We start from the raw sequence: 14,960 nt of genomic DNA, 5'->3' as shown, positions 1-14,960 counted from the left end.
AGGGAGAAGTACGGACAAAGATAGTTTACTCGAGGACACAGAGTGGCAAATATAGATTTAAGACAGGATGACGCAATTCATTTTAAGAGTGCTAAGTTCCAGAAATGCTCAATTCAGTCAGAAGATTCACAAGGTGCACGCCAAGAAATGTTAATTGAATTAAGGGTAATTTCAGGTCAGCGATCTCAGGTTCTTAAAACTGCTTGCATAAACATTTCCATTGCGAATTCATATTCTCTATTACCGTCTAGATTAATAACATTCATCTCTTAATTCAGCGAGGTGCTCGTATCAAAAACTGCTTGCACGTAAGAGAGAGTGCCTAAAAATAGATCTAGTTGAGATGCCAGTTTAAACATTTCTCATACACCGTTTCCATCACAGAGCAGTAATTCATTAGTGGCCCAAAAAACGCTCACAAATAGATTTCCTTCTCTCAGTTGTCAATAACCCTAAATAGTAGGACAAAGGTTTGCAGAATACATTAGTCAATATTCCATTCCACCCTCTATCTATATTCAATATCTGAGACTGCCGCACAAGACATTAATTGATTAAAGCATTTTAACTTTCAGGTATTGGAGGATCAGCATTTATCAGTAATCTACCAGTTTACCACGGTTGAATTATTAATATCTAGTTCAAAGACCTTCACAAATCATTACCCAGCGAAGATATGCAATTTTAAAGGATCTGTATCAGCACTATAAAGAAATCACAGCAAACGTTTGGCTGAATTTAACAAATAAGGTGATCACTAACCTTGTTAATTCCTCTTGCAGCTGAGTATGGTCAGGTGGAAAGAATTTAACCACAAATCTTATCACAACATGCTTTGGTCCTAAAACAGGAAAGACAAAAGTGAAATGAGCGGTGTAGTAATCACACGGAATTCCAGGTGTTTTACTTAAAGACAAAACGAAGCAATGGAGGATCATCCGTAAGATTCTGTTTTCTATCTCAATCTACTCACGAAGCCCAATCAATGTAGAGTTCACAAGTGCGCCCTGCATGGTGATTCTTCTATAGAAAGTAATGAGTGTACTCATACCTACATGAAACACATCAAAATCAGGGATTATCTCTTTCACTTCCTCACCCTTTACATAATGTCTAGGCCAAGTTGGAGTAAAAAGGCATCTGCATCTATTATCTATTGGCTTTCTAGAAAGGTAGTGCTCTGCAGAAACCTGATTAGTCAACAAAAGATTAACCAATCTCTTATCCTATTGCATCAGATTCGTACTTTCTCAGATTACTGACCGTTTTAATATAGCTGAGAACATTTTGGCTGGATAGTTTATAAGATAATATTTTTATAGTGCTGGTGTGATGAATCACAATGAAGTCATTTTTGCATTGGGTCCTTGCACTTCCAAACATCACTGAAGAAATGTCCTAGATATCTAATAGAAGCAGCTTTGTACTTCTTCTACATAGATATGAGGTTAAATATTTTACTGGAACAGTATATACCATATATTTAGTTTCAGCTCATTAATAATAAAAAAAAGGCCATGATCTCAACAAAAAGGCAAACCTGTTAAGAAGGTGAGATAGTCACCAAGGAGCTTTAGAGACAAGGGCTGCGTCAGCTACAAGAAGCAGTGTTCAAACAGTGGTTTTGGCCAGTGTGGAAGTCATCAACTGTATTAGAAAGGTAGGTAATCAGTCCCATTCAAGACTGAACAGAAATGGACAGGATGGATACATTTTTGATAGACCCAGCTTAATACTGGAAAACCTAAGAGATTTTGCCTTTCTGTTGCTATCTGTCTCTTGCGAAGGTGATATCATGGATGATGCTTACCGGTAAAAGACATTTAGGCAGCGTATCCAGTTTCTCCAGAATACACCAGTGTTTTACACTATCAAATGCAGATATTAGGTCACTGAACATTAAATGAAGCAAGACTCTTCTAATGTAGATGTAATATTTGAATAAGAACATTTTGTCTAAATGTATGGTCGGGTGTGCTAATTTGCTTGTGGTAACCAGCTTGGTAGTATGAAAGAAAGGCATTATCAGTACGCCAGTTATTATTTTTATTTAGAACTATCTTGACAAACAGTTTCTGGGAGCCATCAAGCAGAATGTCTGGATGTATAGAATTTTCAAGGGGAGAGAGAGAAACTTTCTACATTTATTTATTTTTTAATTCTATTTATTTAAAAAATTGGTTCAAGCTGAGCTTTTAGTCATGAGGCCGTTGGCTTTTCCACAGACAATACAGGGATTAGGAGTAGAAAACAGAGGCCCTAAACATTAACACTAGCTAGATAGAAAGAATAATAAAGTTTATCTTTGTTTCGTGCCTTGTCCATTTTGGGGCTTTTAGAGCCAGAAGTAGTTCATCTCAAAGCAATAAATCTGCACATGGCCATCCCTTCAGATTCAGGGAAGATAGCAAAATATGAGTCTTTTTGTGCTCTTCTCCGCCACATCCCAAGGATTAGAAAAGAGGGATAAGGATTAATCTACTCAGAAAGGGCAAACAGTTAAATCACTAGTTCTGTGACTCACTATTCGCCAGAATGCTCGGTCATTAGGATGAGTTACTCAATCTGTCAACGTTACAGTTATTAGTCAGCCACTCTGGAGTCTTACTATATATATCAGGCTCTTAAGAAGACAGTCTTTAGCAAACCATAAGAAAAGTTAAGTATTTCCAAAATGTCATATATAGTTTGGTTTTGTTTGAAACTATTTACAACTTCGACAATTTTGATCTGAATAGAAACTAAACAAGCTTCTCCAGAAGTAATATTAAATAAGGCCCTTAATAATGGAAGCAACTGGACAAACAGTTTTAGGATCAACATGGGTAGATCACGATTGTCCCCTACAACGGCAAGTTGGAGCTGGTGGTTCATCAGACTCTGTCCTTCTGTTATATGCACACAAGCCCTAGCCCAACGTTACATCAATACTTTTTAAAACGGAACATGAAAGAAAAATGTACCAAGGGTCCTTTTCAGAATATCTCAACATTTAGCCTCTTGCAGAAAGCTTTTTATCCATGATAGGTAATGGCTCAACCTGACAAAGTTACCAGCCAAGACAATATGGGGATGCTCACGGTATCTGTAGCTTCCATAAGCATCAGTATGAATTAATGAAACAAAAGAGCATAACGTGAGCAGTAACGTGAGCAGTTCTTTTCAGCTAATGGTTTGCGTTTAGTCATATTAAATACATGTATTTCAAAGCCTGAAGGAAAATTTTCAACCAGACGCTATACATCTGGGCTACTCTTTTTAAAGATCCAGCTTTACAGCTATGTTCAGTACTAATTCTTGTGGTTACCTCAACAAGGAACGACCCAAAGGTCAATTAGTGTCCTCAATACTATAAGTTATGTAGCCACAATTAAGAAATGTTAAGAGCCTATGTCTCTTGCAGTAGGGAGGGACTCATAATACCACATAATTAAAGCCATTACTGAGCAAAGAGGTTGGTTAATATACAACTAGGATTCCAAAAACAATTCTTTTTTTTATAATGTCATGCAGTAGACTACACATACACGTTCTGTGTAGTACAGGGAAAGATTTACCAAAAATTGATTTGCGTCATGTCCCTGACTCGGCGGCGGCTCCTCCGCAAGGGCTGAGGAGGGTCGCCACACTGGCTCAGAGCCAGCAGCTGAAAAATAAGAACGTTTTGTTATTGTTTTATTTTTCAGATACTGGCTGAGCCACCGTGTGTAGGGAGTGGCAGGACCGGGCCATGGGAGGTGGAGGGGTAGGTGCACTTTTAAGTGCGTTTGTCAGTTTAGCTGACCGTCTTAGGCCGGCCAAACTAACATGCACACTTAGGTTTCTCCGGTATTGCACAGCCGGGTTGTAGAAACAGCACAGACTCCCTGTGTCTGAGCAAGCGTTAATCCAGCCAGCTCAGGCCAACCAAATGCTGTTCTCATGCTTCAGAGCAGGGATTGAATGGGGAGTCCACGATGCTGTCCCAGGGACTGCAGGGACCAGCTACTGGATGCAGAGGATCAAAGGTTGGCTGGCAGCACCAGGTAAGTCTTTTTTTTTAAAATTATTAAACCCCAGCTGCGTGCTCCACCCACCCCTCTTCACCCACCCCACCACTCTATCTGTGTCGAATTCCTGTACTACTTGTCGATGTGGTCCTCATAGTGAGAACAGCCAATGGGCTACAATCTCTGCTGCATGCTTTTAATAACTGCATGACTTATTGGGGCCTTAGGACGAATAGGACAACATCTTTTGTGATGAAATATGGCCCGAAATTAACTAAAAAGAAGACATTTTTGCTAGTTGGCTCAGAGATCACAAAAGTCATCCACTTTACATATATAGGTGTGTCAGTGGATGTTGATTTTAATTGGAAATTTCTACTGAGTATCAGGGTCTTATAATTTTAAAGGTCTATTGATGCTGTTAATAGATTCTCAAAAGGCTGGGGTACAAACCTGTAAAAGAATTACTCAGTATTTTTCGAGCAAGAGTTTATCTATTGCCTCATTTGATGCTGGTGTTACTAACAGTAATGGCTTCCAAACTGCAGAAATCTAATGTTTGAGGAGGCTTTGTGCAGTCCACCCGTAGGCCCCTACAATGTTTTGTCATAAATAAGTCAACCTGCGATTCATAGAAGACCACATCAAACTTCAGCCTCTGTTACTGTGGCTTAGAGTCTGGAAGAACCCAGAAGCCTGTTCCTGTAGACTAGTGCTGGCGACTGTTTAGCCCTGGATAGCGCCTCAGATATAGCATGGCATAAGTATGCTAGAGACACCTTTAAAACGTTGGCATCCCAGCATATTTCTTTACGCCAGACACCTTCACTGCCAGAGCAGCAACCAACGTAAAATAGCTCATTTATCAACATGCTCATGTTACCCGTATAGCAAATAAGGCAGTAGGGGTGGTAGAGGACTTGCAAGAACCCTCTCATGTCAAATTATTTCCTGTACCGTACCTGCAAATAATTTCACATGAGCAGCATACATTTCTGCTGACCAGATTCTGCCGTAATACCATACATTTTCTGGCAGCATTACCCACCCAGGGTACACGGTTCCCATCACTGCCTCCCTGTTCCTATGATATAGTACATAAAGTAAAGCATCATGCAAATCTGCACGGAAAAGGTTTTTGCTTCTTTTACAAATCTTGTTACTTTTATCAATTAATATTATCTGCATTTTAAAATGATTAAAATCTGGTCTAAGGTCCTGCAGGCACAGACTGAATCCGCTTCCTTACTGCTTGAGGAGTCGCGCCATATATGGCTTGCAACACAGAGTAGAATATACCAATGGGGGGGACAAGTCTAGCTCTATGCTGTACCGGTTGTGCCAGAACGCGTTCCACACTCAGACGCTGCCGACGCTGAAAGATGAGGCGGGGGCCCCCATGACTGATCCAGGGACCATAGCGGCTAGCTTTGCACGCTACTATGAGGCGCAATACGCCCCCAGAGACTCCCTTCCTGCGGAGGCTGTAGACAAATTCCTGGCGGATCTCCCGCCGCGGGGGCTCTCCGATGAGGAACGTGAGGGCCTGGAGCTTCCTTTGTCCGCGGAGGAACTGGGCAAGGCGCTGGCCGAGCTGAATGCTGGGAAGGCCCCTGGGCCGAACGGCTTCCCGTGTGAGTTTATACGAAAATTTCACCTCCAGTTAGGGCCCCATTTCAAGAAGGCATTGGATGCCGCTGGGGAACGTGGTCAGCTGCCGTCGGATTGGAGGAATGCCGAGATAGTAGTGTTCTGTAAGCCAGGGAGGCCGCCGGATAGGCACGACTCATACCGCCCTATCTCTCTCCTAAACATTGAAGCGAAAATACTGGCGAAGGCGCTGGCCAATCGCCTCCTGCCTCTTATTACCGCTCTAGTCCACCCGGACCAGGCTGGCTTTATGCCACACAGGGCCACTAGACATAACATTAGGCGGGCCCAAGTGGCTCTGGAGATGATGAAGGCCACCGGCTCCCAGGCGGCGCTCCTATTGGCCGACATCGATAGGGCCTTTGACTCGCTGAGCTGGACATACCTGCGGGCACTCCTACCTCGTTTGAATCTCGGCCCTCGATTCCTATCGTATGTGCGGCTGTTGTATACCGGCCTGACAGCGTCGGTGCGGGTGGCGGGTGCGATTTCAGACACCTTTCCCATCGGGCGAGGCACCCGACAGGGATGCCCGCTCTCGCCATACTTGTTCGCCCTCGCAATGGAACCCCTTGCGGCGTGGGTGCGAATGGATGCACAGTTGAAGGGGTTTGAATGGGAGGCTGGGTCATCTGACCGCATCGCGCTCTACGCGGACGATGTCCTGTTCTTTCTTACGGACCTCGACAGGTCAGGCCCCAGAGTGCTGGAGATAATGAGAGTGTTTGGAGAGGTATCGGGGCTGAACCTCAATGTGAGGAAGTCTGTCTTGTGGACCCTGGGCAGCGGGGTGGTCCTTGGTGCCTGGGCGTCAGCTCTACAGCAGGCGACGGGAGGCCTTAAGTACCTGGGGGTGTTTTTAACTGACGTGCCTGGAGTCTCATGGGAGCGTAATGTTGTTCCGGTTTGGGACAGAGTCAGATCGGACATGAAGACGTGGTCCCGCATGCCCCTGAATCTGTATGGCCGGTCGGCCATCTTCAAGATGGTCGCTCTTCTTCGCCTGCTCTACCAACTGCAGAATCATCCTTATCCTATCTTGCCACAATGGTTCCGCCAAGTCGATTCGGCACTGGGCCGTTTCCTCTGGGCTGGAGGGGCGGTGCGTGTGGCACTTCGCACCGGTTTCCTCTCTACATACTGCGGTGGCCTGGCGTCTTCGGACATCCTCTCCTACTATCAGGCGTCCCATCTCGTGATACTCAACGAATGGTGGTATGGAGATCAGGGCGATCCGGCATACGCTCTGGAACGATATCTCATGGAATCCGATACCTCGCACACGCTACTATATGCGGCCGGGAAAAGACAGAAGCTCCCGGTGGTTACACAGACTGTCTTTCGGGTCTGGCGTCAGGCACTTGGCCGCATGGGGTGGTGGAATAAGCTGACGGGAGAGACCCCATTGTGGCGGAATGGCCGCCTCCCGGCTTTGTCGACCCTGCCGGGGTGTCGCGGTTGGGACTTGATAGGGATCTCGGCGTTGGGGCATGTTATGAGGGGCACGACCCTTAAATCCTTCCAGGAGTTGAGGGATGAGTACGATATGCCGAGTACCCAGTTTTTCAAGTACCTACAGTTCCGCCATGCTATCTCCCCCGCCCTAGAGGGGTTGGACTCCCTGCCAGAATTCAGTCCCATAGAGGCTAAATTGTTCATGGGAGAATTAAAGGGAAAAAAAAATTCATGCGTATACCAATCCCTAGTCACTCACTGTGCGCCCTCCCTGGATGGCCTACGGTCCAAATGGGAGAGAGACGTTGGTGAAATAGATGAGGAAGGATGGAGGGAGGCTCTTGCGGCTCCGCGGGAGGCGGCTGTCGCTGTGCGGCTGCGTTTTATCCAACTTAAATACCTGCACAGGGCTTACTACACGAGAGCGCGGCTGTGGCGGGCTGGTTTGATTGCCTCCCCCGACTGTCTGAGGTGTGGTAGGGAAATGGGTACGTTCCTGCATACTGTGTGGACCTGTGGGGTGATGGTACGATACTGGAAGCGTATTTGGGACTGCTTGGATGAGGTTCTGGGCTGGCAGCTCCCGCGTACGTCGCAGTTGGGTCTTCTGCATGTCTTGGAGCAAGTGGGCGGAAATATCTATAAGAGACATCTCTTGCTCCTGGGCCTTACGGTTGCCAAGCGGGATGTGGCCCGCGCCTGGAAAAACCCTGGGGCTCCCCCGATTGAGGTCTGGAAAAGGGGTATGGACTACTGCATGGGTCTGGAACGCCCGGTGTTTGAGGCCCGTGGCTGCCCCAGAAAACACTATAAAATCTGGAGGAGGTGGGCAGAATACAGGGGGTTGTGGTTAGAGCCACCACCGCAGCAGCAAGATACAACGGCGGATCAACTGCCATAAGTTCCGGGACGGGAGTGGGAGCGCATTAATATCACTGTGTAGATTACTTTGTTTAGATCCTGGTGACCATCGTGAACGGGGCGGGGGTGGGAACCGGGTGGGGGGTAGTTATGGGATTGGAGGGAGGGACCCGGGTAGTTAAAGTCACTATTTTATCCTGCCTTTTGTGCTGATTGCTGCAACTGTGATTCGAGATTATTTGCTTACAACTTCTCCAGTGTTTGGAGTGCTGTGGATGTGTCTGCAATCTCTCTCTGAAATGCCAATAAAATCTGTTTTTGAAAAAAAATCTGGTCTAAGGCACTCAAAAAATGCCATTTGCTCAGACGCTGTATATGGCACAACAGACCCTTTCTTCGCAACATTTTAGGGCATTTTCTGAGGTTTTTGCAAATTTATTTTTTTTGTTAGCAGGAAGGTGCCTCAATGCCAAAGGATGTTTTATGGTGTATACAGATTTTCATATCAAAAAGAAAGGGGGGAACCTCTATTCAAACCTATATTTCTTTACACATGAGCATTAAAGTTTCATCTAGATTACATACAGGATGCTACAAGAAACAAGAGGTCATTCACTTAATCTTGGTATTTGTATTTTATTTCTTTCATTTATTTTCTATCTTTTTCATCAAACTTTTGTTTTTTCTCATTTTTTAGTGATTATTTTATCAAAGTTACAATACAATGACATGGTAACATATGTACAAATCAATTTAAAATGCAAGGTTAAATCGTGTCTTGGCAGAAACCCCTAAACAATGCATATACGGTTACTTTCACTCCTCTCAACATCCATGCATACTCAATCTTTCATACTAATTTTCCTGACTTCCTAACACAACGAACGTTGTCCAGTTTCATGTCCTGAAGAAGGTGAAGCAAAGTAATGACATCACCGAAACGTACGTAGGCCGTACGCACCAGAGACCCTCATACAAATAGCAAATCAAACCCTGGAAAAAGAAAGGAAAGGATCACTAACGACTATTAACCTTTAATAAAGGAAGATTTAAATACCACGGGTTGTAGTAATATCTTGAGGAGTCCACCAGAGGACACCATTTTTGTTTACCACTTTTGTTTATTGTCGTTCGTTGTGTTAGGAATGTCAGGAAAATTAGTATGAAAGATTGAGTATGCATGGATGTTGAGAGGAGTGAAAGTAACCGTATATGCATTGTTTAGGGGTTTCTGCCAAGACACGATTTAACCTTGCATTTTAAATTGATTTGTACATATGTTACCATGTCACTGTATTGTAACTTTGATAAAATAATCACTAAAAAATGAGAAAAAACAAAAGTTTGATTAAAAAGATAGAAAATAAATGGAAAAAAAATAAAATACAAATACCAAGATTAAGTGAATGACCTCTTGTTTCTTGTAGCATCCTGTATGTAATCTAGATGAAACTTTTATGCTCATGTGTAACGAAATATAGGTTTGAATAGAGGTTCCCCCCTTTCTTTTTGATGATTTGCCACTCCCTCCTCTAGACCTGAAAGCATTCTTAGGGAGTACCCTTTTCACCCATACAGATTTTTATATTAAATTGCCTACTATGTACTGTACTACTTGTACTGTGCACTTTTATGGTTCAACAAACCGAATTAAAACTATTACTGATTGACTGGGTATGTTAATGGATCAGTTAAACCCAGTAATAAGCTATGCCCTCTAATAGCCCCTCTCAATATCTTTTCAGTTTGGGACAGGTCCAAGCATGTGAAGATTAGTCAACCTCCTGACCGTCTCCAGCAATCCCTGTTTTTAGACTTCTCGTACGTATGTATTCGCTCTGGTGAGTAGTATCACGCGCTGCGGCCGCGCCGAAGGCGCGCCAAAGGTAAGCCCGTCTACGCCCGTCCGCGCCTGGACCGCGCCCAGAGCCAGACCCCCTGGTCCCCGCATCACCCATCCTTCCCGCATTACATACGACGCCTCCTCCCTCCTTGCACTCACCCCCGGCCGACTCACTAACTGCGTCCAAGCAGCACCAGGACACACCCATGGACCCTTCACCTGCGAATCCTGCAAATTTACCTGCGTCAAGTCCCAAACCAAATCCACAAACACCAAACAGAGAACCAACACCAACCACCTAAAATGCATCCTTCTCAACACCCGCTCGGTTCACAAACACGCCATCGACCTTTGGAATCTACTCGACACCATTTCTCCGGACATCGCCTTCCTAACAGAAACCTGGATGAATGCCTCTTCAGCTCCAGACATCACCATAGCCATCCCGGACGGCTACAAGATCATCCGTAAGGACCGCCCCATCCAAACAGGAGGAGGCATCGCCATCGTCCACAAGAACACCATCCGCATCTCAACGAGCTCAGATGACAACCTCGCTATCGCCGAACACCTCCACTTCCAGATCCACACCGACCCCAAGACAACACTTAGGGGCACCCTCCTCTACAGGCCACCAGGACCCCGTACAAAATTCAGCAAAGACATCACTGACTTCATCACCCCACTCGCCCTCCCTTCAGAAAAATACATTCTACTGGGAGACCTCAATTTCCATCTGGAAAAGAGCAACGACAGCAACACCACCACCCTTCTGGACAATCTCGCCAATCTCGGACTCAAACAACTTGTTAACACCCCCACACACTATGCAGGACACACACTCGACCCTATCTTCACTTCCAGCAAGCATATCTCCTTCACTCATACCACACCCCTCCACTGGACGGACCACAGCTGCATCCACTTTATTTACAATAAGACCTCGACCCACAACCACCCTCAACCAACTCTGCGAAGAAACTGGAACAAAATCACCATCGACCAGATCTCAACATCGCTTCTTCAAAAACCCCCTGCCTATTCAGCGAACCCTAACCAAGCCGCCATCAACCTCACACAATGGCTAACCCAAACCGCCGACAAATTAGCACCCTTGAAAAAACATCAAACCAAGCAAGGCAGCAAGAACGCCCCCTGGTTCAACGATGACCTTAAGAAATCCAAGAAGCTCTGTCGTTCCCTTGAGAAAACTTGGAAAACAGACCCAAATACTATCACCCAAGCCGCCTTCAAAAACGCCACCCGCAAACACCACCAATTAATCCGGACAGCCAAGAAAACAGCACTCAAAGACCGACTAGACAACAACGCCCACAACAGCAAGGAACTTTTCAACATCATCAAAGAATTCACCAACCCCACCGCCAGCTCTAACGACATCACCCCCTCACAAGTCCTCTGCGACTCCCTTGCTTCATTCTTTCACGACAAAATCGCCGACATCCATAACAGCTTTGACAACACACCTGTAAACCAATCCACCCCACTCACCTCCGAACGGTTACCCCCCCGAATATCCTTCTCGAATGGAACCCAATCACCACAGAAGAGACGATTCGCCTGATGAACTCCATCCACTCAGGATCCCCTACAGACCCATGTCCCCATCACATCTTCAATAAAGCAGACTCCATTATCGCACCCCATCTCCGAGATGTCATCAACTCCTCCCTTAACTCCACCACATTCCCAGATAGCTGGAAACACGCCGAACTCAGCGCCCTTCTGAAGAAACCCACAGCTGACCCCACCGAACTCAAAAACTACCGCCCCATCTCGCTCCTCCCATTCCCTGCCAAAGTCATTGAGAAAGCCATTAACAATCAGCTCGCCACCTTCCTCGAAACTAACAAATCACTCGACTCCTCACAGTCTGGCTTCCGAGCCAAACACAACACCGAAACCGCCCTCGTCGCAGCAACAGACGACATTCGAACACTACTAGACAACGGAGACACAGTCGCCCTTATCCTCCTTGACCTCTCCGCAGCCTTCGACACAGTCTGCCATAGCACCCTAATACAACGCCTCAGAAACATCGGAATTCAAGGAAAAGCACTGGACTGGATCATTTCGTTCCTCGCTGGAAGAACTCAGAGAGTCCGCCTCCCCCCTTTTAAGTCAGAGGCCACCGAAGTCATCTGCGGCGTCCCGCAAGGATCATCACTCAGCCCCACCCTCTTCAACGTCTACATGAGCCCCCTCGCAACCATCGCACGTCAACACAACCTCAACATCATCTCCTACGCTGATGACACTCAGCTGATCCTCTCACTCACCAAAGACCCAACCACCGCCAAAACCAACCTACACGAAGGGATGAAAGAAGTAGCCGAGTGGATGAAGCACAGCCGTCTGAAACTGAACTCGGACAAAACAGAAGTCCTCATCTTAGGCTCATCCCCTTCCGCCTGGGACGACTCTTGGTGGCCGACGGCCCTAGGAAAAGCCCCCATACCGACGGACCACGCACGGAACCTGGGCATCATCCTGGACTTCACACTCTCGATGACCAGACAAGTCAACGCCGTCTCATCTTCATGCTTCAACATCCTACGCATGCTCAAAAAAACATTTCACTGGATCCCCACCGAAACAAGAAAAACAGTCACCCACGCACTGGTTACAAGCCGCCTGGACTACGGAAACACCCTTTACGCTGGTTCCACCGCAAAACTACAGAAAAAACTTCAACGCATCCAAAATGCGTCAGCCAGACTCATACTAGACATCCCCCGCACAGACCACATTTCCGCTCACCTGAAAGACCTTCACTGGCTCCCCGTCAACAAGAGAATAACGTTCCGCCTCCTCACCCACGCACACAAAGCCCTATACGAACTTGGACCGGATTGTCTCAACACGCGCCTTTCCTTTTACACCCCCACCCGCCAGCTGCTTCGTCCAACCAAGCCCTCGCCGCTGTTCCGCGCATCCACAAAGCCACCATGGGAGGAAGATCCTTCTCCTACTTAGCGGCTAAGACCTGGAATTCCCTTCCCATCCACCTCCGCCTTACTCAAAACCACCTAGCCTTCAGAAAACAACTTAAAACATGGATATTCGATAAGTAAACCTCCCCCCCTCCCTCAAGCGCCTTGAGACCCAATGGGTATGTAGTGCGCTATATACATTTTTACTTGACTTGACTTATCAATCCCATTATCTTTACCAAAGATTCCCTGCTAGCTGTATTAGTGCTGGTTGTTCTGGCCCTGTTGAATTAAATCTGTGGCGCCGAAGGCACAGACACTGGTTTCTTAATAGAACAGTGGATGCAGGTTTTTGTCATCCTAGAAGAGGACATGCTTCCGGATGTTTTACCATAGCTCAGGCCTTACAGGTCACACCCTCTATTTCCTTGAGCACAGAGTTCAAACACCATTGCCTTGGTCAACAAATTAGAGTATGTTTACTTTAGTTCCTACAGAACTCAGATGTAGAGGGAGGGAGATGCAGGGATGGGGAGTAACACATGGAAAAGACTCTTTGCTATCACTACAACTCCGTAAGTCGGAGAATACACGAGGACCAGTCTCCTCATGCAATATATGCTTTTCCGTACCTGTAGTCTTTCAGTTTCACACAGGCAATGTTTACATGTTCCTATCTAAATGAAGGGACAACTTAGCTTCTTTAATCCATGATTCTTGGAAGTCACGGGTACGAGTCTCAGTACCTGTCAGCACCACAATGGATTGTAGCTGCCTAAATCCAACTCATCGCATTAATGTTAAAAATTGAGGCCTTTGTATCACAATACTTTCCAACTTGGATAAACTAATGGAAAGCAAGGTTACATCAACTCAAAGTCAGAGAAATCCAATGAAACACGAAATTCAGCAAAGAATGGGACATTATACGGAAGTCCATTCACCTATTATACTGATAATAGGAATAACTATTATGATTATTACTACTTATCAAAAAATGTGAAGCACAATGTCTACAAACCAGGGGTCCAGAGAGGATTATCTCCAGACCCTTATCCAAGTATTCACTCCCAACAGTGTATGTGATCTTCGTTGAGGTGATATCGTGGTTAATATCATCATAGGGTCTTTTTCACTTCAGTGTCCCATTCTGAAAGTGAAGTAATCCTCCTACCAGACAAAGAACTGTCTGAGTAGAGACAGTTGTGGGATGTGGTTTTAAAATGATCTCCTATCCTAATAAAAATATTTATTTGGAAAAAAACTGAGGAAAGGAATAAGGTTAAAAAGCTAGATGATGTAGTAAGGACGAATTACTGATTCTACACATCTGGTGATTCAGTCAACATATTTCAGCCCTGTATGGCCCACATGGGTCTGGAGCTTTCATCGGTCTGTTGCGTTTCTCCTTGTGTGTACCATTCCGGAGAGAATACAAACTGTTGGGGGTGAATAAGTGGTTGAAAATCTTGGAGATATTCCTCTCTGGACCTCTGATATGTAGACATTGTGGATCACTTTTTTTGATACGTGGTACTTACGATTGGAAGCAGAGTGAACCCTCCCGAGCTGCTTCAATCTCCCCACCCAAATTTGTTGATCTTTACCATATTATTATCATTAGTCACATGAATTCAAAATCATAGAAATGACACCTGAATTTCAGAAATGAATGGGGCATTGTAAAGAATTCAATTCACTTAGAGCAGTGGTTCTTAACCTATGGTTCGGGGACCCCTAGGGGTTTGCAATGCCTACTCAGGGGGTCCACGACTGCATTAAATAATATTAATAAATTAATAAAGTGTGTATAAAAAAGAAGCGAAAATTGAATTTTTTTTAACGTTCTATACATGTGAAAGAATTTGAAATTGGAGGCTAAACATTAAGTTGGTGTTCTTTTATTGATTCGTGGGAGCAGTGCAAATTCATCAAACAGAATAAAGTAGGGACAATGAGAGGACTCCGTTGAATTTAGAAAAGTCCCAACCTCTCCATTAAAAAAAATATGATTTTCATATTTGTTTCTGAATTAAACAAACTATTTTATAATTTCTGTATTTGTGTGTATAGTTTTGAGATTCATATAGTCAAAATTGCTTAAAACGGTGTCCCCGCCTCCCAGTAATGACTCAGTGGGGGGTCCCCGAATTCCAGTAATGAATCGGTGGAGGTGCCCCCGATTACAGTAATGATTAAGTGTGGGTC

At 45.2% G+C, this 14,960-nt stretch overlaps 1 protein-coding gene across 4 annotated transcripts in view; it reads right to left on the bottom strand.

The window, feature by feature from the left end:
- The window catches only part of FARP1 (FERM, ARH/RhoGEF and pleckstrin domain protein 1), a 543,186-nt gene that overhangs the window by 279,661 nt on the left and 248,565 nt on the right, over window positions 1-14,960 (bottom strand). For all 4 annotated transcript variants that reach the window (XM_078657512.1, XM_078657514.1, XM_078657515.1 and 1 more), the window contains exon 5: window positions 763-841. In XM_078657512.1, coding sequence (XP_078513638.1) covers window positions 763-841 — 79 coding nt within the window. The remainder of the gene's footprint in view (window positions 1-762; window positions 842-14,960) is intronic.

Source organism: Lissotriton helveticus, chromosome 8 (genome assembly GCF_964261635.1).
Source record: "Lissotriton helveticus chromosome 8, aLisHel1.1, whole genome shotgun sequence".
NCBI lineage: Eukaryota > Metazoa > Chordata > Amphibia > Caudata > Salamandridae > Lissotriton > Lissotriton helveticus.
The sequence above is the reverse complement of the archived record's forward strand: the minus strand, read 5'-3'. Positions and strand labels throughout refer to the sequence as shown.